At 46.2% G+C, this 27,815-nt stretch overlaps 1 protein-coding gene across 1 annotated transcript; it reads left to right on the top strand.

The window, feature by feature from the left end:
- Positions 1-838: 838 nt before the first annotated feature.
- LAMP5 (lysosomal associated membrane protein family member 5) lies at positions 839-27,815 on the top strand. Its single transcript, XM_075925685.1, has 7 exons — positions 839-1,079; positions 9,601-10,613; positions 10,902-11,074; positions 11,703-11,834; positions 12,115-12,220; positions 15,851-16,039; positions 26,799-27,815. The coding sequence occupies exons 2-7, from the start codon at positions 10,553-10,555 to the stop codon at positions 26,975-26,977; spliced, it is 840 nt and encodes a 279-aa protein (XP_075781800.1). The 5' UTR covers positions 839-1,079; positions 9,601-10,552; the 3' UTR covers positions 26,978-27,815.

Below are 27,815 nucleotides of genomic sequence, written 5' to 3'. Positions count from 1 at the left end.
TCCCCTCCCCCCCCGGGCCCAGCGCCGCAGGGAGCTCGTGCGGGGCGCTGGGCAGAGCCGTCACACCCCAGCCCGCCCTGCAGCAAAGGGGGGCCGCGCCGGGGCATCCATTGCAGAACCCCCCAGCAGGGCGAACACGCCTGAACTCAGCCCACCCCGCCATCCCCTTCCCGGGAGCGGCCTCTGCAGCCAGCCCGCCCAGTCGGGCTCCCGAGCTGGATTTGCATATGGGGATTAGCACCCTCTTCGTAAAACCCACCGGGTGCGCGGATTGCAATTCCCCCACCGCGCAAGCGGCCTTCCCTTTCTCTGCCCCGGGCTGTGTTCTTCAAATCCCAGCTCGTTCCGCTTTCGGGTAAAACACCCCCCATAGGAGTCACTAAACTTCCACCCGTTTTGATTTTGGCCTTCGGGGTATGTTTAAACTGCCCCTGGGTGGGAAGGGCAGTCCCATGCATTTCAGAAAGTCTGCCTGCATTGGTGATAGAGATGCAGCCATATTAGTTTGGTGCAGCTGAACCAAAAAAGCAGGATTATATAGCACTTGGAAGACTAACAAGATGGTTTACCATCTTGTTAGTCTTCCAAGTGCTACATAGTCCTGTTTTTTGCTTGCATTAGGTAACTTACTGCTGGAAACGGCGGGCTAGTTTGGCTTTGAGCACGGGTTGGACGCCATGACCTCGTGAGGTCTCCTCCACTGTGATCCCACGCAGCTGTACTAATTTAATTAAAGGGTACAGTTTTAATTAAAACGCCCCAATGTGGATGCATATAGACCCGCGTGGAAGCGTCTGTATTTTAAAGTCTAAGTAGTTAGCTATACCTAGGTGATCACTTTACACTAGTAAAATTATGTTCAGGCGAGGGACTTGCACCAATGTAGTTTATATTGCTTTGTACTCTCATGGTCTACACTGCAGAGGAAGATCAAAGCGGCTGCTGTCAATCTGCAAGAGTTTGAATTAGCAGCTAATTCTAAATCAGAGGCGCGCTCAGGTTGTTGCCAATATCCCTGTTTTCACGAGGAGTAAGGGAAGTCTTGGACTTCCTGCAGTGTACACAGCGCCGAAAGCCCGGTAAGGTACTTGGACTTCAGCTATGCAATTTGTGGATCTTAATTCCACTTTGTCCCATAGTGTAGACAGTGAAAATAATCCCCAGTGTGCAGACTCTATTGTTGTTTGTTTATATATTCTGGGTTTGAGTCTCCACTGCCTTGCATTTTACTTAGCCATTGACACAATGCTAATTTGGCAGTGCGATTGTATTTACCTTGCACACGAAATGATTGTGCAAGCTAGAAAGCAGTGTCGAAAGAAGCTTGCCTGAAACAATACTATATTTTTTTCTATGTCGCCTTTTGAAGTAGCTGTGGTAGGAAAGGGAGACTTGTCTCTTTAGTTACAGTCCGTCAAACAATTCTATTCATCAGCCATTTCTTTACAGGGATATTCTCCCCAAAGAGAGTTTTACAGCAAATATTTCAGGGCAGTGCGTGGCAAGGATGCTCCTGCGTTACTAGCTATTAGAAAGACGGGTGGTGTTCCCCGTTATCATCCAGGGAATAACTGAAGACTGAAACAGTTTCCCCCTTTTCTAAACGTATCTTGTGAAGTCAACTGCCGCCTTTTTTTATTTTAGGGGCCAGGGATCAGCTAATGTGAGGAACGCTTTAAAAACAGCTGGGTCTAAGCTTTGAGCTGAACGGTGCGTGCCTTAGATAAACTGGTTTTTATGGTGGCAATACTTGCCCAGTTACATGTTCTAGTCTTTATCCAGTAATAATGAAAGGCTGACCCTATGAAACAGACCCATGTATGTGAATGATACAAACAGCTGTGCCCCCAAACCTTGCACCAAAGAAGCACATGGCCGAATCCGAAGGCTTTTTGGTTTGCTCTGTAGAGTCTGACAGCGCCTGGAGATTTCAGTTCCACTTCATCAAGCTTGGAAATTAGACTGTAAATCATGGTCACCTTTCAGTCACTGACAGATACTCCTGGCCCCCTCTCAGCTACTCGGTCTGGCAACTGCGGACTCACACGGGGCTGCTCTCCCTCCGCCTACACTCCAAAAAATTATTTTGGAAATAGAAGCTGAAGTGCTAATTAAATACCGAAGGCAGCAGTAGAAGAGCTCCGAAAGCCACACATCAAAAAGTCGCCGAGGAAATACAGTTTCACATAGTCCGGTCACTTTCGATGTGAGGTTGGTTTCTCATTTCTTCCTCAAATCATTTCCAAATATTATTTTTATCAGCAGGTACAGTTCGTAGCATCTCTAACTCTGTTCCTGCTCCATCCAGTAACAGCCCTCATGCGCAGTGTCTGTGTAGCCTAAAATGGGGAGAGTAAAAATGCTAGACTACTTTCATTAAGGAGAATTATACACGAGAATGACAGCAATTTTAAAACAACGACGACAGACAATTCCGCTTGTTGTTTCACTATCCGATTTTTATATTTTGCAAGCTACTCCTTGTAGAGGGAATATCTATAGTAATGGATAAGGGAATAGAAACTCCACATTATGAAGAAAAAGGACCCAGACATGAAGCAAAGCTCTGTGTAACTGGAAAGCTTGTCTCTGGCATCGACAGAAGTCGGTCCAACAAAAGATATTACCTCACCCACCTTGCCTCAGCAAGGGGAAAAAAACCAGGTATTAGGTAGGTATGAGTGTGTGGATCCAAAACGGTCCTTTATAGGTTTCTGTACTAACCCCCGAAACGCCTTCTAACAAAATTTCATCCTAAACATCTTCTGTTAAAGATAATTCACAGACATGGCAATGGGAGAATTGTATTATGACATTGAAAAATAATTACACAGTGGAATGCATTTAACTGTGAGTGCCAAAAGAAGACAATGATAAATGCAAAGCAGCGGATGCGGGTGAACTCTTACCAATTTGCTTTGTAATATTTTATATAACTACATGTTAGGTATGTTTTTGCAAAATGCTCGGTTTGGCTACTCAGGTGCTAGTGTTGTTTGTTTGTGTTTGCTTAGACAAACCTTGATTTATGTTTATATTTTGACCCTGCTTTGAAAAAGACTCTGTAGCCAGAAGCATTAGATCTCCGAAGAGAAGCAGATATATTAAATGTTGATCACCACCGGCCAAGCCAACCAGCCGAACACCCCGGCTCCATAAAAACCACACAAAACAGGGGCACAGAAAATGTGTATTACTAACATTGAAAACCAGGAAACATTTAGGGTATGTCTACACAGCACATGGGAGCCAGCGTTCAAAATTCTGCATCTTGTTCAAATACTGCAGTGGCGATGTTTGCTGTCTGCATACCCCTCTGTAAGGAATCATTAACACATACCAGTTCAAAAATATTGGCCTGTGTATCCTTCATTATCTACAGCTATTCCAGACCTCCCCACGGGCATGTGGAAATTCCCGAGGACTGGTATGCGCACAGTGCCTGTAATAGCTTGCCTGGATATTCGCTTTCTGAATTTGGGTTTGACTCCAGGCACAGGTTTACCGGACTAACCAGGCTCTGTTTTGTTGTTCTTTAACTAAGAGGTTTCCTTGCTGCGATTATCTCCATCTTCGGCCAGTTTCTGGCTATTTCCATGTGTTGGGAGTGATCCCTTTCTGGGGCACTTCCAAAACTCACCGGGAGAAATTCTGGCCCTGTGGCAATCCCTGGGGACTTTTCCCATTGACTTCAATGGGGCTACAAATGCGCTCTCGTAAAAAAGCGAGGGCTGGAAAGAGGCGCTCCAGGGGCCATCCAATTGAACAAACAGAGCCCAAGTAGCTTCAAATGAGAAACCCGGGAGTCGGAATTGACCGCGGCAGCCTTCTGAGCTGGCTATAGAGATCCCTGCCCAGTGTGCACCCGCACCAGGACCAAGGAAAGGGGAGGTCAACGCCCTGCATTGAATCCGCTCGCATCTCCTGGTGTTCTGATGCAGAGGCCTTTTCCTGAGGGTAATCTCCTGCAGCCCCTCTCCAGCCGCAAACGAGACTCTTCTACCTGTCCAAGGATCAGGCCTCTCTAGATGCTGCAGACTCCTCGCTTGCCAAACCCGCAGTCAGCTCCATCGTGCGCAGATAGCCCGTGTAAACAGCAGCAATCGCGTTCGCTTGGAGGGCTCCGGATTCGACACGGGGTTGCGCTGTGGCATCCCTTAGCCCCGCACACGCGGCGGCCGGTGAAATAATTTCTTCGGGCGGGGTTGGACATTTCTAGATCCACCGACTGTTTGGTACCTGTGACCTTGCCTCTGCCTCTCTCTCTCTTACACACACACCAGCTGTCTTCTCTTCCTGCCTGGGAAAGGCCCCTCCATTCTCCGCTGTTTTATAGCTTGGGGATGCTGCGCGTTATTCCCGCTGCAGGCTCCTCACGTCTTGTGCAGTGTCCTTGACCTAGAGAGACTGAAGTTGGGGGAGATTCATTCTGGGAGGGGCCCACACGCTGCTGATGGGACAGTCCAGCCTTCAGTCTGCACCGGGCTTTGCTACAGTCAATACACAGAAGCGGGGCCAGTGAACCATCTGCCCTCACCCACCTGGTGTCCGAAACAGCCTGGGACCTCCCGGGTCATTGCCAAGACAATTGTCCATACAACCCCTTCCTCCCAGCGCAGAGCACCGGGCGCTCCTGGCTTTTTCAGCGGCCAGGGCCGACCTACACAATCCTGCTCCCGCAGGGCAGTTTGCGATGCTCTGGTCGCATGGATTCGACGTGTGGCTGTAAAACGGGGACCGCCCCAGCACGCTGGAGGGTTTCCAATGACTCCCTGTCAGGTGAACCTACAATTAATTTCCCTTGTCGATTGACCGGCCCCCGGCCTGTGAGGGACACACTCGGTGAGGGGCGGGGTGCGTTGGAGCGTTTTGTGGAAACAATCAAAGCGCAGGGTGAACTCCTGCAGCTCGGAGCGCACGTCCGGCGCGGTCCATCTCGGTGGGACCAAGAGGCACCAAGAGGCAGGTGGTAATTCGAGCCTCGGGAGGTGGTAACGAGCAAGCAGGTCCGGTTCTGTGTCATTCAAGGATGCCTAGGAGCTGCAAGAGGGACTCAACGCACTACGCGCCGCCTCGTCTCACTCCTCCTGCTCCCCTCCTCGCCGATCGCTGCGTGTAGTTCGGGGAGGGAAAGGACCCAGCTTGCAACACGCAGCTGGGAGGCCCAAGAAGATCTCGTGTCCCGCTTTGCAGCACGTGCGAAAGATCCGCACCCGGAGGAGCTGCTGGGCCGTTTTCAGTCTCCCTCGCGCTCTCTGTAGGTGAAGGCGACTTCTCTGAACTCAGACACCCGGACAGGAGGAAGGGTCCCACGAAACCCTGCGAGCCTATCCTGGGAAAATCCCAACAGAACATCATGGCACTTATTACATGGATGTCACCGGGATGGATGTAGCATGTATGTAGTGTGCATACACATGTGGGGGGGGCTGCCCTTAAATCCTTTGCTAGTCCCCATGCGGAAATGCCATTAAAATCTTCATGCCACACACCATTATGGGGGGGTTATTTTGCTTTGCCTCTCCACTCTGTATCATAGATACATGCCACAAACATCTCCTAGAGCTTGCACGTTTAAGCGCTATCAGAATGCGTGCGAGGAAAGCGAAAAACAGCTCTACCACACTATCCACTTGGGCGTGAATAAAGGTATTAACTGGTTAACCACTACAAAGGCAATTTCCTCCACCTTTAATATTCGTATTTAAACATCAACAAACTATGAAGGGGACATATTCAGCCTGACTCAATTAGCTTCATTAATATTGGTCATATAATGACAGGTAATGGCTTTTGCTGTTACATATACTCTGGCTTCTGTAATTTCCACTCCAACTCCTCTGATGAAGTGGTTTTACCCAGGAAAGCTCATGATACAATATATTTGTTAGTCTCTGGAGGTGCATCTACACAGCACCCTAAACTCGAAATAAGATACACAATTTGCACTACTCAGATTGCGTATCTTACTTCAAATCTATTTTGCAATAATTTGGCACATCTACACAGTGTCAAATTCCAAACTAACACACTACTTCAAGTCATCCCTTATACCTCATGCAAAGAGGTTTACCAGGATGGTGAAATAGCAAGCCTGTTATCTTGAAAAGTATTTTGAAATAACAGGCAGCTTGTGTAGATACTTCTGGTATCCCAAAACAGCCGGGCAGTGTAGGCTAAGGTGCTTGTTGTTTTTAAAGTTACTAACACTGCTATCCCTCTGAGACTTTTTCCCAACTCTTAATGCTATCCCTTGCCAATATGCCTGCTTCACACTGTAATTGTGAGGGGTCACACAATTTCCCAACAACTTTAGTGTAATACAATATAGCATCCATTCCCTTAAATGCACATGTACAATACTGTAACCACTAATTAACAAACCAATCTTAACATATGCAGAGGGATAGATTTGGGGTTACACAGACACATGTATATCAGATGGGGAAACACTCTATGAAAACGAGGTAGCGGCTGGTTGTGTTGCTACCTTCTAGTAGCAGACATGGGCACTCAGTAAGGCTTCACTCAGCTTTGCCCGGATTTTTAGAAGTGCTGGTGGGCCTTTAACCTCAACTGAAGTTAATGGTGCATAACACCTCTGAACATCCAGCCTTACCTGGAATGTGTGTTCAGAAAGTAAGCACATCCATAGTTAGCTTTTACACTTTCCCAAAAATGTTATGGGATTTTTCACATGGACAGCCACCAGACTCGGGCAAAAAGCCCTTCAGTTTACTGCCTCTTCTGAGATCCACTGATTTACTAATGACTTGGTTAATTATTTCCCCCTCCCCCCCCCCCCCCCCGCAACACTGTAGTACAGTCTCTCTTTGCCTCTTTGGTACTGAGTTCAAGAGTCAGAATTAGCAAGACCTTTATCCCTATCCATCTGTATGTAGATCTCCAGCTTTGCACACACATCATAGAGTTCACTTCTGACCTTATCCTCACATAAACACATTTGCCCATTTGCTTGTAAATCAACACGTTAAACAGCTGCTCGCCTTAAATGAAATCACTACTGATCCGTGAGCAACTCTCACAGGAACATATAACCCACCATCAAACACAACTATAACATGCCTGGCAAAATTAGTTTGTTTCTTCCTTCAACAACATTAACATCACATCTGGGAACAACCATTATTTTATTCAAGCAGCTGCCTGATAGAACGATTTTAAAAAGGAAGATTAGATAGAAAAACACCTAGAACATACAGCTTAGATTAAAAAAAAACCAACCCAAACCAAACAATAAACATGTGCCCAATGAACAAAATAATGGTGAAAAAATACCATTGTGTTTATTCTGAATGTCCATTCATGAGAGTAGGAGAATCATAACTCACCATGGGCTTTATTCACATGTAACAGGTTCACCTACCTTTGTGATCAAGGGTCCTTTGGATGCAGAGGACTATTGCTGTCTGTGTTGTGTGTGATCAGCACACAACTCACTCCCTGTGTCCTGGCTTTATGTGGGTGTCAGCTTAGTAACCAGTGTGTGTGGGTGGGGAGGGGGGGAACTGCTGGGATGAAAACCAGCAGAATCTGAAAACCCCATGCATGGGCAAAGTGAACAAAAGTCTCACAGGCCACACATACAACCTTCTGGGTAACCCTTGCCCATCACTGGTCCAGGAGTTCTACATGAGGTAAAAGGTGCATACACCCTGCTTGGCCCATTGGCATCCTCCCACCCACATCTCTACACAGGAACTAGCACTGATTGTGCTGGAAGGGGAGCTGCTGTATCGGTGGAGGCTGGGGACAAGATTTACCCACTGTGGTTTCATTGTCTGATTTTCAGCAGTGTTTCCACTATGGCCAGTGGCCCCAGAGGTGCTCAGTGTCTCTGAATGGAGCCTATTGATATTTTTTTTTCTTCTGACCATGCTCTGTACACAGTGTTCAAGCAAGCCTTTATTTGGAAGCAAGCAAAGGCACTAGTTATTCCTCAGGGCTATGGCCTACGTCAGGGCTGGCGAACCTCAGGCCTGGGGGGCCGTATGCAGCCTCCAGCTTGCCTGGATCTGTCCCCCGAGGCTCCTGGCTCCCCCTCTGCTGCCACACACACACACACGTTTGCTTCTTACTTGTGTGCTGCCCCCGACTGATTTTTCTGTGGGTCAGTGCCCCAGACCCAGAAAAGGTTCCCCACCTCTGGCCTAGATCCACAAAGTTATTTAGGCTCTTAGCATCTATTGAAATCCACAGGCCTCAGGAACTTAAATAACGTTGTGTATCTAGGTCTATGCACCTGATCCCGTGTTCACTGACAGTCCCAGGGAAAGTTGCCCATTTCCTTCAGTGTGTGCTTGATTTGGTCCTCAATCTTACACATCTTTCAAATTCCAATCTTCAGCTTTGTGGGTGTGTGGGTGGGTGGAAGGGTTTTGCTGGGGCTTTGTAGAAAACTTTTGGGGTAAGACCATGCATATGACACATCTGGCAAAATGATGAGTGGGTGACAAACACAGTAAGAACCTCGGAAAACATGGGATTGTAATGAACATGGTGAAGCATTCCTTAGCAGGCAGGCACTGTCCCAGTGTGAATGTTCTGTCATATGTACCCCTCTACCTTTTAAGCAGATGTCCCTAAATTTCTGTCACCTTTCAAAAGAGACATTCTATGGGCCTGAGACTGCTGGAATTCAGCATAGTTTCATTCACTTCAGCGAACCAAAGTTACACTGGCGGATATGGCCCAATTTATAAGACAAAGACTCCTTAATTACTAGTTAATCGCTCTCTGTTGATATAATGCCAGTGGTAATTAATCCCAACGCCATATCATTGTAGCGGGGCTAGCAGTGGGAGCCGGGAAAATGCAAGCAATTGGGGGTGAGTTGCTTTTGTATTATTGCAGAGTGCACCTACAGACCACAGCTCCAGTAAATTCCTGTCTACCTGCTGTCTGCAGCAGTGTAACAGGAGGGGCAGACGTCCCCCATCCATACCTTTTGCGTGTATATGAATAGTGCTGATTGTTTTACACCCTCTGAAAAAGTTTGTTCATCCCCTTCCCCTGCACCTCCGATATGTCAAGTGATGGGATCATTCTCATCCTCTTTGACTGAGGAGTTTTCTCGTTCTTAAATGCCAGGGCATAGTCAAAAGACAGGACTATGCAGCACTTTAAAGACTAACAAGATGGTTTATTAGGTGATGAGCTTTCGTGGGCCAGACCCACTTCCTCAGATCAAATTGTGGAAGAAAATTGGCATGACCATATATACCAAAGGGATACAATAAAAAAAAAGTGAACACATATAAAATTGACAAATCAGATTTTAGAACAGAGGGAGAGTGAGGGGGGAGGTTAGTGTCTATGAGATAATGATATTGGGGAAGCTATCTTTGTAATGGGTAAGGTAGTTAGCATCTTTGTTAAGGCCCATTCCTAAAGCATCACATTTAAGCATGAAGGACAGTTCTGATGTTACCCTTTGTAGTCTGGTGTTAAAGTATCTTTGAAGTCAGATACATGTAGGTAGGTCCTAATAAACCATCTTGTTAGTCTTTAAAGTGCTGCATAGTCCTGCCTTTTGTTACAGCAAGACCAGACTAACACGGCTGCATCTCTGTTAAATAGGACATAGTCAGACACTCCTGGAAGAGGCGAAAGTCTTAAAACTTCCGTGGGCGTTTTTGAGGACATAGAGATTATGATGGGCGCTGGTTAGCAGACACAGGGCACCAAATTCTGCTCCCCCCTAGTAACTCCCCCGAAGTACTTGGGCTTTTTTCTGGCTACACACAGGGACCTTTCAGAGCCGTGACGACCTCTGCTCGGGCTGGGAAGGCAAGCGAACAATGTGTTTTCTTTTAGCCGAGCACAAACAGACTAATTCCTCCCGCAGCCGGTTTTGAGTCGGCCCGTTTTCCAAGCAGCGCTCTCAGAAAATATTGTGCGCCCCTTGGCTATGGGGAGGGCGATCGTGAAAACCCCCCCAAATACCAACAGAAGCCTTGACTTGCTGTTAGCGCATGACATCGAGCCAGAGTGACAAGGGCGCGGGATTGATGGCACTGCAGTGCCTCGACACCCCGTTTTATAGCGCCGGGAGCAACACAGCCCGTCTCCACCACTTGCCAGAGCCGCGTCTGGTCTAGAGCAGAAGCAGGAGCCTTCGAAGGCGTCAGTGGCCAAGCCGAGGCAAAGGGGGTGGCCGAGGATTTCTGTTAACCCCAGAGCTGCCGAGCGCCCCCCAGTGCTTCTGCGTGCGCCACTCAACCACCCCCAAGCAGGCGACGCCTTTGGATCCATTCGCAGGGCGCACACGCGGCAGGCGGCTGGGACCTGCAGGTGCTGAAACAAGCCCAGAAGTAGCCTCGAGCTTGTGCTGCAGCTGAGCCGGGGGGACCTTGGACAGCTCCCCCCCCCCGCCCCCTCCAGGCGTTTCTCCAGCCCCCACTTCTCCTGCCGCCGCCGCCTCCTCTCCGTGCCACGCCGCGCTCTTGGCGCATTCGCAGCCCGCCCGCGCATCGCCGAGTGGAGTTCCCGGCTCCAGCCGCCTCTGCTTTGGCGCACCCGGGAGAGAAGCATGGAGGGGAGGCTGCTCCGAGCCGCTCTGCGCGTCCCGGGACTGCTGCTGTGCCTGGTCTGTGAGTATCGCGCTCACCCCAGCGCGGAGAGGCTGGGTCACCTGCCCGGCGGCTCCCGGCTTGCAAGGAGCCTGCTGCGGGGAGCTCCGAGCAGGATGCGCTGGAGCTCAGGCGCCGGGCTGGTTCCCCAGAGAAGCGCTTGCTCTAAAGCCCGTTCATGTCTCGCCAAGGGCTTTAGCGCCCGGCTGGGCGCGGGGGCTGCCGAGGAGCGGGGCCAAGCTGCCACTTGTGCCCCCCTCCGCGGAGCCTGACAAGGGGGATCTGTTGCTTTTGTGGTTTGGCCCGCAGGTGCCGTGGCTCGGGTCGGGGCGGAGCAAGAAGTGGAGAACCTCTCCGGGCTCTCCAGCAGCCCCGAGAAGGACATTTTCGTGGTGCGGGAGAACGGTACCACCTGCCTCATGGCAGAATTCGCAGCCAAACTCATCGTCCCTTACCAGGTGTCGGCCAGCAATTTCGTGGATGTAAGAAGAGCTCGCGGCGCGCTTAGCTTAGCTTAGCAAGGGCGTTAGGTTCGGGTGGGGACCTACCTGCACCTCCCCGCCCGGGTGCGCTCCAACGGAGCCTGGGCGCTCGCTTCGCCTCGCACCCCAAAGGCACCCGGCGTCCTTATGCAGCTCGCAGCCCCTTTCCCTCGCTTCCCTGCACTGCCAAAGAGGGGAGAAAGATATTGGTGATCGTTGAACCCTCCCCACCCATTTTCAATTCGCTTCCCAGCAGAATCCGTAGCGGAACGGGTAGGAACAGGGGATGCATCTGCATTTGGTGCTTTGGGAGAGGGGCAGTTGTCATAGGTCTGAACTAGAGCATGGGAAAGGGCCAGGAACCAACCCAGTTCCCTAAAGCCAGACGGATCCGCATTGCTGTGTCTACACTCCTTGTGCCTACCCACAAAGGACGTAATTTTTCCCCTTTGGGTGGGAGGGAGGAGGGAGGAAGGACGCATTTCTCTGCTATTTTATACTGGATCCCCTTCTCCTGCCATGAACAGCCAGGGCTGGTGCCAGTAACATTCTTTTGTGTGTGTGTGGTTTTTGTATGTGTGTGTGTGTGTGGTGTGTGTGTGTGTGTGTGTGTGGTTTGTGCACTTAGCTGATAACAGAAGAAGCTGGGATTCCACTTTCCCGAGGAGCAGAAATGAAAGGAAAATGTGGCCCTACAGAATCGGAACTCCAGATCTCTTGGCTAGACAAAACTTACACCCTCAAACTCTATTTTCTCAAGGTAAGTGACTCTACAATCACTGTGTGCGCTGCTTTTTGTTTTCCTTTTGTCAACCAAAAGCCAATGACCTTTCACTCCCGCCAAACCAGCCCGAGGTCTTAAATTCGGATTCGTGTTAACGTCTGGTGAGGAAACACCCTGCATTCGTGCCACCCTGCATTCGGGGTGGGTGACACTAGATGTGAGACGGAGCCACAAATGTCCTAAAATGACCCGAGCGGTGCATTTTAAATCCCAGGAAGCTCTTTTACTGAAATGACCATCGGGATTTAATTGGCAGGAAGGCCACAACACCAGCAAAGGGCAGGAAGCCTTCTGGAAAATGAACAAGATCCTGTTTGTCTATGACACTTCTGAGCCCACCTACTTCAAAGATGCCGTCAACCGTAAGTGCAGGCTTGTAAAGGCCTCTCCGAGCCGATTTGCTTTTCCCTTAAGTCCTCACCCCAGGGCTGTAGAAGAGAAGAGGTTATAAGATGAAATCGAGAAGATTATGTATTGAAATCAATAGATTTAAAAATAAAATGTGTGTCTACTGCAAACAGCTAATCACCCCATTCTCACCAGCCTATCCCTCATGCCTCGGAAATGCCACTTTTCACCCAGGCCTACAGCACGAACAGATAAAGAAGGAAAACAGGAAGAGACCCTATCATCTGAGGAAGTGGGTTTTGCCGAGGAAAGCTCACGATACTATATATTGTTTGTTAGTCTCTAAGGTGCCACAGGACTACTCACTTGTTTAAAAGTTACAGACTAACACAGCTACCCCTCGGAGACTTTCTAGTCCACTGCCATCCTCCCATTTTGATGTTCTTTTCCTTTACAATTTCCTGGCAGTCCCCAGATATTCTCCTTGCTGGGAGGAGAAAACCCTTCCCCCACCTCCAATCTGTTTGCCAGGCAAAGCCCTCCTCCCTCTTTTCCTTAAGCACAATATTTCTGCCTTTGGGAGGTGCGGTCAGTGGTTTTCTAACCAGGGCAGGATAGAGCTACTGAAAAACGTGCCCATTTTCATCCGCTCTTTGCCTCTGCTATGGCAGGCTGGCAGGTCTACACTCCCATAGCTATATTCAGGAGAATAAGGAAGTGAAGTGAATTTCCATTCCCTCTAGTTCCCCTTCCACATGCTGTGAGAGCCCCCGTTTCATCCTCAACCACTGATCATTGCCCCTGGCTGTTAAGCACCAGATCCTGTTCCCAGACAGATCACTGGGTGTCTTGCAATTGACTTCAATGGGAACTAGATTTCAGGCCCTACCTCAGGCTAATTGGAAGGAAATAACTTTTTGATTGAATCACTCAAACGCTAAGAGGGATGGACATTTACCTGTTGTTTTCTGATTCGGGGATTGCACTGTTGCTACTGTTTTCTCTCTCTCTTTTTTACCACATTCCATTTCATTTCATAATTTTTCCTGCTTCCCTCACCTAATTTTGTTTCTTTTCGTACTTCTCCTCCCACCACTCCTTTCCTCTACTGTGCATGAATAACATCTCACCTGGATGCTATTGGGGGAACTTTCAGCACCATCTTCTCGACACATTGAAACGCAGAGGTCACCTTTTCCGTCCTATTAATTGCGGCCACCTCTGAATATTTCAGCACGATTTTGATCCCATTGTATGCCATAGTTGTCATTCTTAGCTCCCAGCAGTTCAGTTCTCTTCCAAGCACAAAACCTAGGGAAAGACATTCTGCGATTTCAGTTACATTTACAAATAATTCAGTAAAGCGGGACAGCTACAGCTTCATTCCCACTGCTCATAAAGTTTTTTTTCAAAGCGCTACTTGCAATACATTTCTCCTCTATGCTCAGGGAGCGCATAGGGAATTTGTATATTTATAAATGTGTGTAAGTTATAGAAAAAATATCTTGCTGTGTAAGTCTGCGATCCTGAAGACAGGCACCTCAGATACTGTCATACTGGACTGGGGTCTTATTTTGTTCCATTGGTTGTAAGAGCCTTATTTTTTCGTTTTGATGGCTGGTATAACATCACACTTCCCATTTTGTCACTAAGGGCATGTGTAAACTACGGGGTTTTTTTCGAAAGAGGATATGCAAATTCTGCAGAATTTGCATGTTTTCTTCCAATCTCACTTTCACAAGAGGATCCGTGAAAGTAGTCTGGATGCAGTTTTTTCTGGAAAAAACCCTTTAAAAAGAAACAAAACACGTAAACCTCCTTTTCTAAGGAACAGCAGTTTTTTTGAAAAAGGTTTTTTTTTTTCCGAAAAAACCTGTGTCCAGACTACTTTCACTTTCGAAAGAGCCTCTTTTGAAAGTGAGATTGGAAGAAGATATGCAAATGCCACATGAATTTGCATATTCTCTTTAAAAAAATGCTGCATAGTCTAGACATAGCCTAAGAATGCCAGCTTCACTTAGGGGGGAAGGGCACATTCCTTCTTTTCTATGAAGAACATAGTCTTTTGGGTAACAAAATGGGTGCGTTTTTACTGAAAGATAAAGCGTGTGCCAAAAGGGTTTGCATACCTTAGTGCACCACCAATGCTTGAGTCTATAACGTAATGTGCAACCTTGACTTTGGAATAGCTTTTTACCTTGCAGTGGTTATCTTGCATGCCGCCTGTACATAACCTTCATACACAGAGCAAATATGAAGCCCTGCTTCTCTTCTATGTGAAACCTAATGATGAACACAAGAGCTGCAGATGAGCAGAAAGTTACTCATCATTCCATACAGCTGATCATGTGCCGGTTTGTATTTAGAAATAGGTTTGCCATAATGAGAAAATTTTGCCGTAGGATTTCTACTTGGCCAATGCTCATTTTATTTTATTTCCAAAAAACACAGTAAGATCTAGGTAACTAACCAACCACACTTATCTATGTTCTTCCTGAACATGGGTAAATGTGCCTTTTCTCAAGTGAAGCTGGCCTTCCCATTGACAATTCTCCCTGCACTTAGAGGTGAAATGTGTTGCAAGTAGCCCTCCGAAGAACTCTATGAGCAATGGACATGAAGCTGAGGACATCCCTATATCATTGAATCATTTCTAAAGGCAACTCCACATGAAGAAGGTATTTTTCCAGGTTTTGGGATGAGTGTGTCCAGTTTTTTTGCACCCCAATACAGAGGCTAAGTGTAATCGTGTGCTTGCTGTTGCCTGCATATTGGGAGTATGGGGCCGGATCCAAAGCATGCTGAAATTTATAGAAAAACCTCTCATTTACCTGAATGTATTTTAAATCAAGCCCTCTCTGAGGCCAGCACTCCTACCATCAATGCTGTTTGAGAAAGGAAGAACAATGCCTTCATTGTACACTTGGAATCGAAGGATAGGTTCCGACCGCCGAATGCTTGGTGCAGTCACTGTACTCTGTCCCAGAGCGATAGCCCTGTTAGTCTGTAACTTTAAAAAGTCCTGTGGCACTTTTGAGATTAACATATATATATGTTAATGTGTGTGTGTGTGTGTGTGTGTATATATATATATATATATATATATATATATATATATATATATAGTATCATGAGCTTTCGTGCGTGAAGCCAAGTTCTTCAGATGAGCTGGAGTGGAAATAACAGACCCAAGATATTCGTAACAAGGGAGAAAAAAAAGTACCTGTCAATTATAGGGCCAGCGCTAATGAAGCTAATTAAGAGGGCTGAAAGTGTCCCACTCTTAGCTTTTGATGTAACAATGTAGTTGTTAGAGGCAGGGGAGATTGGCTTTATAATGCGACATCCTAAAATGCCTACTGTCAATGTACTGAATGTGGAGTGTTGCTGCTCCCGAGAGCCCACCCTCCTCTTGGTTGGGTCTGGGGAGGCTGAGGTTGCTCATCTGCCCACCTGCCTTCCCTGTGGTGTGTGTGGGGGTGGGAGCAAGGAGGTGGTTTGGCTCCTATGGGGGTGGGGCCTTGGCAGAAGGGGTGGGGCTGAGGGCTTACCTCCCCCGGTCCTACCTTCACTCACCACCCATGCTGGCAAGTGCCAGGTTGGGGGATCTAACTGTTCCACTCCTGTTCTTGTGGCCTTGACAGCTGGGAAGCACACGGCCAGCTCACACCACCTTTCCGCCTTAGTCACCCCGGCTGGGAAATCCTACGAATGCCAAGCTCAGCAGACCATCTCCCTCACCACCAGCGACCACCAGAGAACGGTCATTCTCTTGCTGTCAGAAGTCCGCATTCAGCCCTTCGACATCAGCGCTGACTTTGTCTTCAGCGAAGGTAGGTGCCTGGGGCAAAATCACTTGGGGCATCCTCTCTGGCCTCGCCCTACATGGCTTGCACATCCCAGACTCCTAGGGGCCTCCATGGGAGTGGTGAGTGTACTAGCTATATAGAATCAAGCTTCTATTGGGCATGCAGCATGCTCCTTGCCTTCAAACTCCCCCGGGGAATTAGGAATCCCAGCGTAGTGCAGACAGGCGGAATAGAACCTGGGACCTCTGGAGCTTTGTGCATGAGTGTCTACCACTTGAGCTAAAAGCCAATTGGCTCTTAGCTAAGGCTGTAGAAGAAACGCATTCTTGCTCTCCAGTGTAAGTGGTCTAGGTGCCAGTCGATGGAACAATGAACCACACCCAGTATGTGCATGGGTTACACCAGCAGGTGGCTATCTGAATCACTAGCAGCCCAAATCCCCTTTCCAGTCTGGCCCTAGGCTGTCTGCTTTTTGTGGGGCAAATGACAACCAGTTGTGATTTGGCAAAGTTATCAAGGTGCTTTTTGCGTGTCCATAAGTTCTGTGATGCAGCTTCCAAATGGCCAGCCAGCATTCTATTGATTGGTCTGCATAAGGGAAGTCTGGGCCTTTCTAATGATTAGCAAAGCTGCATAGGTGACTCGTGGTTGTGCTCGGGGGGTGGGGAGATGCACCACTCCCCCCTGTGTTCACACCAAATTTCCTTTTGCTAAATGGGGTGCCCCTCATGCCCCCTCCCTGTTCCTCAGGATGGCCCTCCCTGCACCCCCCGTCCCTCACAGTGGAGGTGTGTGCAGGAGGTAGAGGTTCAAAATGTCTTTTCAGCACTTCTTCTCCAGGTCTGAAACTGGCTGTAGGCAGGATTGGTGGAGAAGGAGCAGCTGCATTGAGACTGGGTTATGAGGGGAGGTGAGGGGCAGAGGCTGTGGCAGCAGCAGGAGGAATGAAGGACAGGGAGACCCAGGCTGCTACTTTTACCTGTCCAAGCTATTGCTGGCTCTTCATGCTCCATAGAGTTTGTTGCTTTCTCAGAAGCTGGGATGTAACCTATTGAGTATGAGTGGAGTTGCACATCACTGGCTGGGGACTATTGATACATTGGTCGATGGTCCAGAGAGCTGCATTTGTTATATGGTGTATTGTGAATAGAGCAAGAATCTGGACATGCAAAATGGTTTTGTGGTCAAGGCACTGGGTCAGGTCTCTGGAGATTGGAGGGGGGGTGTCAATTCTCAGTTCTGCTACCGATGTCCTGTGTAACCTTGATCAAGTCCCTCCTGCCGTTTTTGATTCAGCCCCCTGGAGATGCTAATACTTCCCGATGCAGTCATGTTGCTGAGGTTCTCAGGAGCTATAGTGATAAATGTCGTAAAGCCATTAAAGAAAGAACGAACAGTCCTTATTCAGTGCAGTGTTTGGAGGGGGTGGAGCAAATGAGGCATGAAGCCCCACACTGAACAATGAAGAAAAAAGAAATGTTGAACGGTTGCTTTTTCCATTGCATGCCATCCATCTTGTGCACTGAATGAGGCGGGATCCTGCAGGAAAAGTAGTATAAGATCATGTAATTAGTCAGTTTCCTGTAATTCGCAGGCAGCTATAGGGGAAGAATCAAAGATGGGCGTCATCTTTAACTTTGTCATTTCCTCACTGTTTGGTACTTCATTCTTTTAATGTTATATTTTAAAAAATATAGAATAGGCAGAAGTTGCTTCTGTGTTTTGTAAGTTTTTTTTTTCAAATTTGCCAACTTTATGATAAAAAACGCCTCCAGTTTAACAGTAAATATTGCCAAAATAGTATTTTTTTCAACTTTTTTTTGTTCAGAATCTGCTTTTAGCACATTGTGCTGTGGCCTTTATTTATTAATTTATTTATGGCTTGCAAGTATGTTTGTACCTGAAATGCTTAGTTCAACACTCTTATGTGTATTAATACTTAAAGGGTAAAATCCTAGCGCCATTGAAGTCAATGGGGATTTTCCCATTGATGTCCATGCAACCAAGATTTCATCCAAGGTTTTTTTCGGTAGGATTTGATTCTGTTTTCTTATAACTCAGGCAAAACTCCCAGAGAACTGAATTCTGCTGTGTTATTTGGTGATCATCTGGCATCATGCCACTGACTGATTTAGAGTGATTCTGATTTTATACTAGGTTTTAATTTGGACCAAAGGTCATTTTGCCTGAGTTAGTTTTTTATTATCAGCCCTACAAATTCCAGCTTCACTGAGTTAATTAAATCTATTATTATTGCCTAAGCAAGATGAAATAAATAAAATGTGGAGTAGCCAGATCTGTTACTAACTAACCGATGATTAGAAAAGGGTGGTGCTACTTGTCAAACATAACATTTAAAATACTGATTTGTGTAATTCTACCTGGGGAAAATAGCTCACGGTAGTTCTACAAATACTGCAAACCACAGTGCTTATTACTACACCTACTATTCCCCCAAATTATGTAGCAAACATTTGATGTTCTAGGCACTGACTCAGCGGGAGCGCGATGGCTGCATACTCACAGTGAAGCTGGGAGTAAATTATGTAATTCTTCTATATAGGTTCAAATAACTCCTGTATACCATGACAAAGGAGCATGTACTCTGTATAGGTCACATATTTTACAGGAAAAATATTGTAGACATTTCGGAGAGATTTTCTGACACTTTTCAGATGCTATTTTTTTTATCCCTCCACCTACAAATCTAGGCTTCCTAGTACAATGGATACAACTCTACAGACCTTCAGGGTAAAGTTATAACTAAAATATGCACATTCTTATTAAAATTACCCAGTCTAGCTTTTCTGTCTGTGTATAATACCCGAGTTGTAAAGTCTGCCATCTCACAGCAGAACAGGCAAGCAAGTAGCACTTTACATCATTGACAAAGGGCCTTTCCTGATTTTCTCATGGCACAAAGCCTCTCTTTTAACCATAATGGGCTTTTGGAGATCATCATGTATATGTGTCACTTGTCCAAGACTTGACACCATTCAGGATAGATCTAGGGACACTATAATTACATGTGGGAATTTGAGGAAAAAGGGGATTATTTCTTTGGCAAGCTTGTGCGCGCACACGCATGCGTGTGTGTGTGTGTGTTTTGAATGGTGGCTGTTGAATTAGTCCCAAAGGACACTAAATAGCAGGCAGCATACAGATGAGGTGAGCTGAGGTGGTCAGAGATGCCTGATAGATGTAAGTTACCACATTGCTCCACCATTTACCAAATGGTCTGCCATTCATCATGTGCATATCATTCCTACATATGTGGGATGTCTGTGTGTTCGGGGCATGTATGTAAATAAAAATTTTGCATTATTATTTGTTCAGCTTGGGATCTCCCGCTAGTCTTAAATTACAGTAATTAGCCTGCTCCTTTGCAGCTCATTAATTTCACATTTAGTAACATTTTTATTAATTAGGAACAAGCCACATAATGCTTTAAAATATATTAGACTTGAGAAAGAGATCTGCTAAATCTGAAAATACTTTTATCTGCAGGAGAACTGGTGCCTTTTTAAAACTGAGGTATTAGTATGAATTAAATATTGAGCACGCTTGTCCTTATGGTATACAAATTGGCTTAAAAAAACCATCCCATAGAAGCTTACAGAGAATTGTAGCTTTTGTTAATTGTTAAACTAATCTAATAGAATGTCTCTTGCACTTTTGGTGCATATTTGTCTTTAAGCCCTTTCCCCCAACACTTTCAAACACTTTCATTACTTTATTTCTTTATTATACCCAACACTAGCACTGGTTGAACACTTTTTGTTTGAAACTTTTTTGTGACAAAAATAACCTGTTTTGAAAATGGATTTTTCTGTTAAATATTCAGCTGAAAAAAAGAAGGGTGAGGACACCCAGAATTAACTCCCCCACAAGCAGCCAAAAATATTCAGTTTTTGTTTTTTACTGAAATAAAAATTGCCCAATTTTTGTGTGATTGTATGTATTGTTTCCAGGTAGATCTATTCAGCTTGTATTTGCCATATGGCCTTCTACTTCCCTATTCCTGTTCTAACTAACTCTTAGTACTTTCCTACACACAAAAAATAATGATTTAATAATACTGGTAGGCTGTGTCTAGACTGACAAGTTTTTCCGCAAAAGCAGCTGCTTTTGTAGAAAAACTTGCCAGCTGTCTACACTGGCCGCTTGAATTTCCACAAGAACACTGACTTCCTACTGTCTGAAATCAGTGCTTCTTGTGAAAATACTATGCTGCTCCCGTTCGGGCAAAAGTCCCTTTTGCGCAAAGCTTTTGCGCAAAAGAGCCAATGTAGCCAGTTCAGATTTGTTTTGCGCAAAAAAGCCCCGATTGCGAAAATGGCGATCAGGGCTTTTTTTGTGCAAAAGCGCGTCTAGATCAGCACGGACGCTTTTCCGCAAAAAGTGCTTTTGCGGAAAAGCGTCCATGCCAATCTAGACGCTCTTTTCTGCAAATGCTTTTAACGGAAAACTTTTCAACATTTGCGGAAAATCATGCCAGTCTAGACGTAGCCGTATAGTTGAAGTAGTACAGCCTCTTAGCATGGACACTATTATAGAGGCCTAAATGTGCTTACACTGTACAACTTATTCCTTATAAAGGAAGGGGAAACAAACAAACAAAAAAACCAGTAATCCTGTAAAGAAGACACGTACTTATGCAGCAAAAAGGAGGTTGGAACTGGGGTGGAATAGGAATTAGGGGAGGGACTAGGAATAGGGAGGCTGCGAATTAGTGGAACCACAGAGATATGTACCTCTGCAAGAGTCAGATTTTTCAAGCCTGCTCAGTTCTTTTCAAAATCTAGCCACGTGTGAACACTGAATATTTCTGCACATCTGGCCCACCACGGCAAATCCCAAGTCAATGGGAATCTTTTCATCAGCGTTGACTATGATCCCATATTTTGCTGGTTCTGGCCAAAATTTCTGGTAGGGAAATTGTTTTTTAATCTAATTAATGTCTGTTCTAATGTGGAAGGTTGAAGAAGAAAACGAACGCTTTAGCCAACAGCATAGGTACTCGTGTGGGGCGGGGGACGGGGGAGAGGAGGAGGAATCATGCTATCAACTTATAAAGGGCACAGTTTTAGGGAGGCCTGAGTCTCATCTCTTTTTACATGGGTGTGTATCAGGAATTACTCAGTAGAGTTATACCAGTGTGTGTAAACCGCATAAATGAGAAGAAAGACAGCCTGTGTGCTTTTCTCCATCTATTAAGTATGGAGTATGGATTAAGCCTTTACCACAGAAACATATGTTGTGCTTCCTCTGACAATATGAGGCTCCTAAGGAATAAATGACCATGCATAAATAATGTGTGTGGAGTATATATTTTAGAATACAGATCTATAGATGACACCACATTTGCATATCTTGCCTCATTGAGTTCTGGGGGAGGGAGGTTAATCCAAGACAGCTTTTTGTTTGCTGAGCAACTGTCTGAAAGAAAAAAAGTGACAAGAAGGATAAGTTGTTCCTTCTTGCTCACAAAACACCTAGGCCTGATCCAGCAATGCGCTCAAACACACGCTTAATTTTAAGTGTGACAAATCCCACTGATTTCAATGGGCTTGCTCTGTGCTTAGAAGTTAAGTATGTGCTTTTGTGCTTTATTGGATTGGGGCCAAAACAATTTCTCTGCTACTATGGGAAAGCAGATGAGGGTATGGGGTGGAGGTTTCTCCCCTCAGCGAGCACGTGTGCTGTCATTAAGGGGAATTACGTGACCCACGATGACGTGTAATGGTACAATCACAGGGAGATACCACCGTGCATACTAGGGAGCCAGGCCGATATGGGCATGAGGGACCCAGAACTACAGTTCCCATGAGACACCACTGTGGCTTCGGCAACTCAGAAGTTAATCTTGATATGAATTGCAAAGCCCAATTTTGATTTTCATGATGGAAAATTCCTCCGAGATTGATCTTTTCCTGCAGAAAAATGTGGATTTCAATGAAATCCTCATTTCTGATGGGACAACGTGTGTTTCAGCTGAAATATTTTAACTGACCCACCATTAAGAATGTAGTCTGGAGCATAGAGTAGGAGCTGGGGAGTGAGGAGTGATGGGTTTTGCAGCTGGGTCCTCAACTCACTCTGTGGAAGGCCCTTCATTTTTGCATCACGCCTTCTTCTATCTCTCTGGGGCCATGTCGACACTAGGAAACTATTTAGAAATTAGTAAATTCAACTTAGTAACTCCCAATTTAACAAATTAGAAGCCTCGAAATTAGCCTGAGGCAGGCTCTTTTAATGTGGAAGTTACAGAAAGCACTGGGGTGTAAATAGTTCAAATTACTCCAGGGAGAAGTTATTTCGAAATAGTGGCACTGGCGCATCCACACTACCATTCTTTCAAAATAACTATTTTGGAATTAGTGTTACTCCTGATGAAAACCAGGAGTTCAGATTTCAAATTAAGTGGCCTGTTATTTCGAAATAATGGGCTTGGTAATGGATGCTCCGCTTATAAATTTGACTGAAGAAGGGATATTTTGAAATAAAGTCCTACTGTAGACCAGAACACATACCTACCACCAAGAGGTGTGGTGAGTCTCAGTGTTTGTAAAGTGCTTTGCTCTCCTGGTACAAAAGGGGCTAGATAAATGCAAAATATTATGATTATTTATCCTGTGAACAATCAGAGTCCATAGCATTTTAATTCCCTCGGGAAACACATGCTTGCTTAAAACTCAACCCGCCTTCCATTGCACACAGTTCAATGGCCACAGCCTGACTCCTGCTTAGGCTTTTAAGAACAAGTTAGACAAACCTCTGCCAAGGGTGGTCAATGTTTACTTGGCCCTGCCTCAGAACAAGGAGCTTGACTAGATGACCTCGCGTGGTCTCGTCCACCTCTCCAATTTTACGATTCCGTGACTCTCGCTGTGTCCACTGGTCAGGCAAGACTTGGGAACCCAGAGTGAAATGGTGATTAGAATGGTCAGTCAAACAGCAGACCATGTTCATCTGGCTGAAGAGCTCTCATAGACAGGATAGGGAGACAGCCTTGCTATTGACCCTACAGACCCAACCCGGTAGAACTCCTTCCCACTCCACTCCACTCCACTCCACTCCACTCCACTCAGTCTTCATTGACCCAGTGGTTGGGAGTCACAGAAGGGCAAGATCCCTGTTGAGTCACACAAAGATTTGGGAAGTGATTTGCATCAATTTCGCTGTCCCCCTCACCTTGTTTCTATCTACACACCAAAGAACTCCACAACACCCCTCCCCCAAAAGACTTGGACCTTTTCCACCCTTCTTCTCACTTGGACCCTCAGGTCATCTCGAGTTGGTTGCCCTCACGAGTCTATATGGCCCTCTGGCTTCAACAGCAAAGCTTGTCATTTCCTTGCATTACAGCTGTTCAGCTTACTAGACTGCCTGATATCACTGCCAAAATTTTAATTCTTTTGTCCCAATACTTAGCATATCAGTGGCTGCTGGATATCTACACCTCGCTCATCGTTAACATCCCACCTTAAAATGTAACCAGAACATCCACCATTTCAAACATCTTAACTCCCTTCCTTTAACTGCATTTTTTCCTAAGCAAAGTATGTCCTGTGCAATGAGGCCTATCTACAAGCCAAGTTGCACAACTCAGAAGCCAACTATTATTTTATTCAGGAAATAAAGCCACAAGCCCATCTTAACAGAAAATACGTATGTCTTGCAATGTTTGCATCCACTCATGGATGAATGGAATTGGATCACTTAAAAAAAATCTTTTCATTTACAGCCTTTGGGCTAAATTATGAGGTTTTAGTCTATCATTTTTTCATATTTGATAAGGAGAAATCTTAATGATAAGGGACTGCTAAGAACTGTATGATACCCATCTCTTTAAACCCAGCCAATCAGCTGATTCGAAGTCTGAAATGTTCTTACTAGTCCCCGATCACAGGGAGATCTCTGGGAAAAGAAGGTGAGAAACTAATAGGCTGTATGGTCCATGGGGTTGCTTTGTAAATTCCTATGGGCTTGATGGATGAAAAGTGCTTTATAAGAGCAAATAAATTTGTTACTATTTATTAATTCATTTTACTTCTCTCCAACTCAACTCAAAGCAATTCTGTGTAGGGGCCCTGGCCAAAACCCACTGAAGTAGACCATTTCTTTTGCGTTAATTTGATCTGCTGTAGGGTTGTTTTACAAATCATATTTTAATTAGCCCACTTCAGTCTCTGGTTTTTGATTATGAAATACCCTGTAGACTACGGTGGGGAGGCATCGCCTTCAACCTCTAAGAAGGGGCAGTGGTGGAAGAGTGTCTGGGTAACTCGGTCAAAAAGAATTGAGGAGTCATCTCCCCTTGGTGTGGTCTACCCACCATCGAATGAGAACTAAGTTCAAGAGAGTTACATGGCAAGTATTAGTGGTGATCAGGGCCAACCCGAGCCATTTTGGCACACTGGGCCCAGGCGCGTGGCACCGCCCTGGGCGCATGGCGCATGAACGGGCCTGCCCACCAGCGTGCATGGTGCATGTACTGCCCCGCCCAGCCTGGCCACCGCTGCTGGCGTGCAACCCAGGGTGGGCCGCGCCTGGCCGTGCAGAGCCCTGTGGCTGTGGGGGGAAGGGCGCAGCTGGCCGGCGCCATGGGAATGGGGAGAGCTAGCGCTGCGGGAGCATCCCTTACAGTTGCCATCAGGCGCCCCCCATCGGTTGGCGCCCTGGGCAGCTGCCCAGCTCACCCACCCAGCCCTGGTGGTGATGGCCATATAGACTGGTGAGGCCAGTTTACTTTGTAAACTAGTGGTTAGCAATGCACACTAGCTAATTCCCAAGGGCTTTAGGCACCTCACAAGCTTTGAGGATCTGGGCCTAAATTCCTAGAATGAGAGACAAGGAGATAGTGCGGTTCCTGTGGACGCCTTTTAGTTAGAAGAGAGGATGCAGCCAATGTTACCACTAATTTTTCCACTCAAGGGCAGAATAAAGTTTATGTGCACCGATACATATGCAAATGTGCACCACAAATAGAAACACATGCTTGTGAGCTGTGGGTGCTCTGCTAATCAGATAGGTGTCAGCTAAATCTCTCCTGAGTGGCCACCTAAGAGCTTTGTTTACAGGGAACACCAGTTACATCTTCTCTGAGTTTAATAGGACCACTAGGTCTATGTAATTCTGGCTTCTGTGGTCCTTACTCTAACTCCGCTCCTTTCAGCTCTGCCCTCTAAAGTAGCCTTTGCAGGAGGAACACCGTGGAATGCCTGTAGGCCTGAATGCCTGTGAGTTGTAAACAACTTTCCAATGGGATTCTTACGGTCTGTAGATGAGAGGGGGGTGTTTTTCATCAAACCCTGGCATCAATTTTTTGAATTCTGAATAATAATCAGTAGCCGTTTTCTCCCTCGTTTTTTTTTTAACTGCACTGCAGCAATTGTGGACTTGTCTATAACAGAATACAAGTGATTAATCACTGTTCTGGCAAAAACAGGGCAGGAACTGCATTGAAAAGGAGATGGCTTAAATATTTTTCTCATTGATTTTTTTCTTACCTTCTTTGTTTTAGTTTTCTAAAGCTTAATTATAGAACTCTTTCCCCATTTAGATTAGCCCCTTTCTCCATGGCCAGCTGCATGATGTACACAGAAACTTGAATGGAAGTGTTGTGAGCCCCAGTAGCTCCAGGGAGTGGTAATACAACCCAAAGGCCAGGGCTACGATACCGGAGAAAGTCAACCTAAGATATGAGAACAGTGTAGCTGGAATTGATGTACCTTAAGGAAAATTTCTACGATGTTCCCCGCTGCGGGAGGTCAATGGAAGAAACACTTCTGTTGACTTCCCTTACTTCTCATGACCCGGTCAGCTAGAGTCGATGGGGGCACCAAAAGAGGTCGATTTAGCGGGTCCTTACTAAGGATGTAAGGATTAGTCAACTAGTCCCTTGACTAGTTGCTTTCCCCCTCCCTTGATGCCTTTATCAGAGGCAGCAAGGGCGGGAGCAGGAGCTGGTGATGGAGTGAGCTGGCTTAAAAGCTGGTTTCCCGCAGCACTATCTCTGCGGGGGACAGGGGAGGTGGGGGGGGGGGGGGAGGTAGCGGGGACCAAGCGTGCGCTGGGAATCAGTTGATTCCTGGCTCACACCCAGTCTCAGATGCTGCACCTCTGCTTTTTAAATGTAGTAAGAGCCTACTACAATCAGCTGTCCCGGCTCGTGCTGGGTCCCTCATGCTGCACTTCAGCCTTTTAAACGTATAAAGAGCCCACCAGCGCTTAATACATTTAAAAGGCAGAGCCGCAGCGGGGTTAGCTCCTGGGGCCGGGAGCTAACCCGCTGCAGCTCCCCCGCTTATTGACAAGCCATTGACTAGTGGATTAGTTGATTAAACTAAATTTAACATCCCTAGTTCTTACTAGGCCCGCCAAATTGCACTCTGTGAAAACAATCTCTGGAGCATCAATCTTGGGATAAGTGAAGAAAAGCCCAGAGTCTATGAGATCTAGGATGGGCAGCTCCTCAGCAGGGATAAGTTGTCAGAATGCCACTTGAACAACGTCCCTGCTGTAACTTCCTGGCTTTGTCTATGGATGGATGGTTATGCCCTTTTGTGTCTGGCACAGACAGAGGCTAAGGGACTCATATCACTAAAGGGGAAGGTAGAAGTAAAATACCAGTTCCCCTATTATTACATATGGCCGGACCTGGAACCCGGGTTACTTGACCCCAAAACACAGTCCTCTGCCGCTACCACTAAAGTTCATGTAAAAAAACAGTTAATCAGCTCTCTCTCTCTTTCTCTCTCTCTTCTTTCCCTCGTTGCAGAACATAAGTGTCCAGTGGATGAGAGGGAGCAGTTAGAAGAAACCCTACCTCTGATTTTGGGTCTGATATTGGGGTTGATGATTGTGATAACCCTCTGCGTGTACCATATCCACCACAAACTGACAGCCAACCAGGTACAAATTCCTCGGGACAGATCTCAATACAAACACATGGGCTAGGTGGCAAGATGCATCCACACAGAGTCCTTTCAGGTAGACAAAGCAAAAGCACTTTTTTTCTGTAGGTGAGGACACACACACACACACACACACACACACACACACACACACATCTTCTGTATAATGGCCAAATAGAGATGGAAACACTCTTCACGGTCAAAGCATCAGGCTAAGGGCAAAATTCTCTTCTCATATGCAAACCCTAATGTTTTACACTCCACACGCATGCAACGTTCCTTTTCCATACACGTATGGAGAGTTGGGTGTTGGAGGGAAGATTCACCACTCAGAATTTTGCTCTAAGCATTAATTTAGGGTATTCTTTCTTGAGAGCCATATCCTGCATTCTTGGCACACTAGAAATTCTCCGAGAAGCCAATGAAAGGAATCTGAAAGTGGCCACAAAGTAGACATTCTAGTTGGAAAAATCCAGGCCAGATCCTCAGGTGGTATAAATCAGTGTTGCTCCAGTGAAGTCAGCTGATTTTAAGCAACTGAGGAACTGACCTCACACTTAAGGTGGACAGAGGAAAGTTTGTTTTTGCTTCTTGGGACACTTCTGAGTTACACTTACAAAACTGATGATGCACAAAGTCTAGAGTACCACGCTACTGCAAGTCAACTGAGAAATGCTTCTGGCTGGGCACCCTGCACGTCTCGTGATTGTCTTTTGAAACGTTACATTGCTGCCTGCAACTGACAATTTCACAACGAAACAAAAATGTTACTGTGACTATGCAGATCATGTCAGGCGTTCTCCGATGTAACAAGAAAACATGAAATCTGAAGTCTATCCGCTAATGTCCGACATTTTTAAAATGAATTAAAATATACACGT

Source organism: Pelodiscus sinensis, chromosome 3 (assembly GCF_049634645.1).
Source record: "Pelodiscus sinensis isolate JC-2024 chromosome 3, ASM4963464v1, whole genome shotgun sequence".
NCBI lineage: Eukaryota > Metazoa > Chordata > Testudines > Trionychidae > Pelodiscus > Pelodiscus sinensis.
This window is presented reverse-complemented; position numbering and strand designations above follow the sequence as displayed.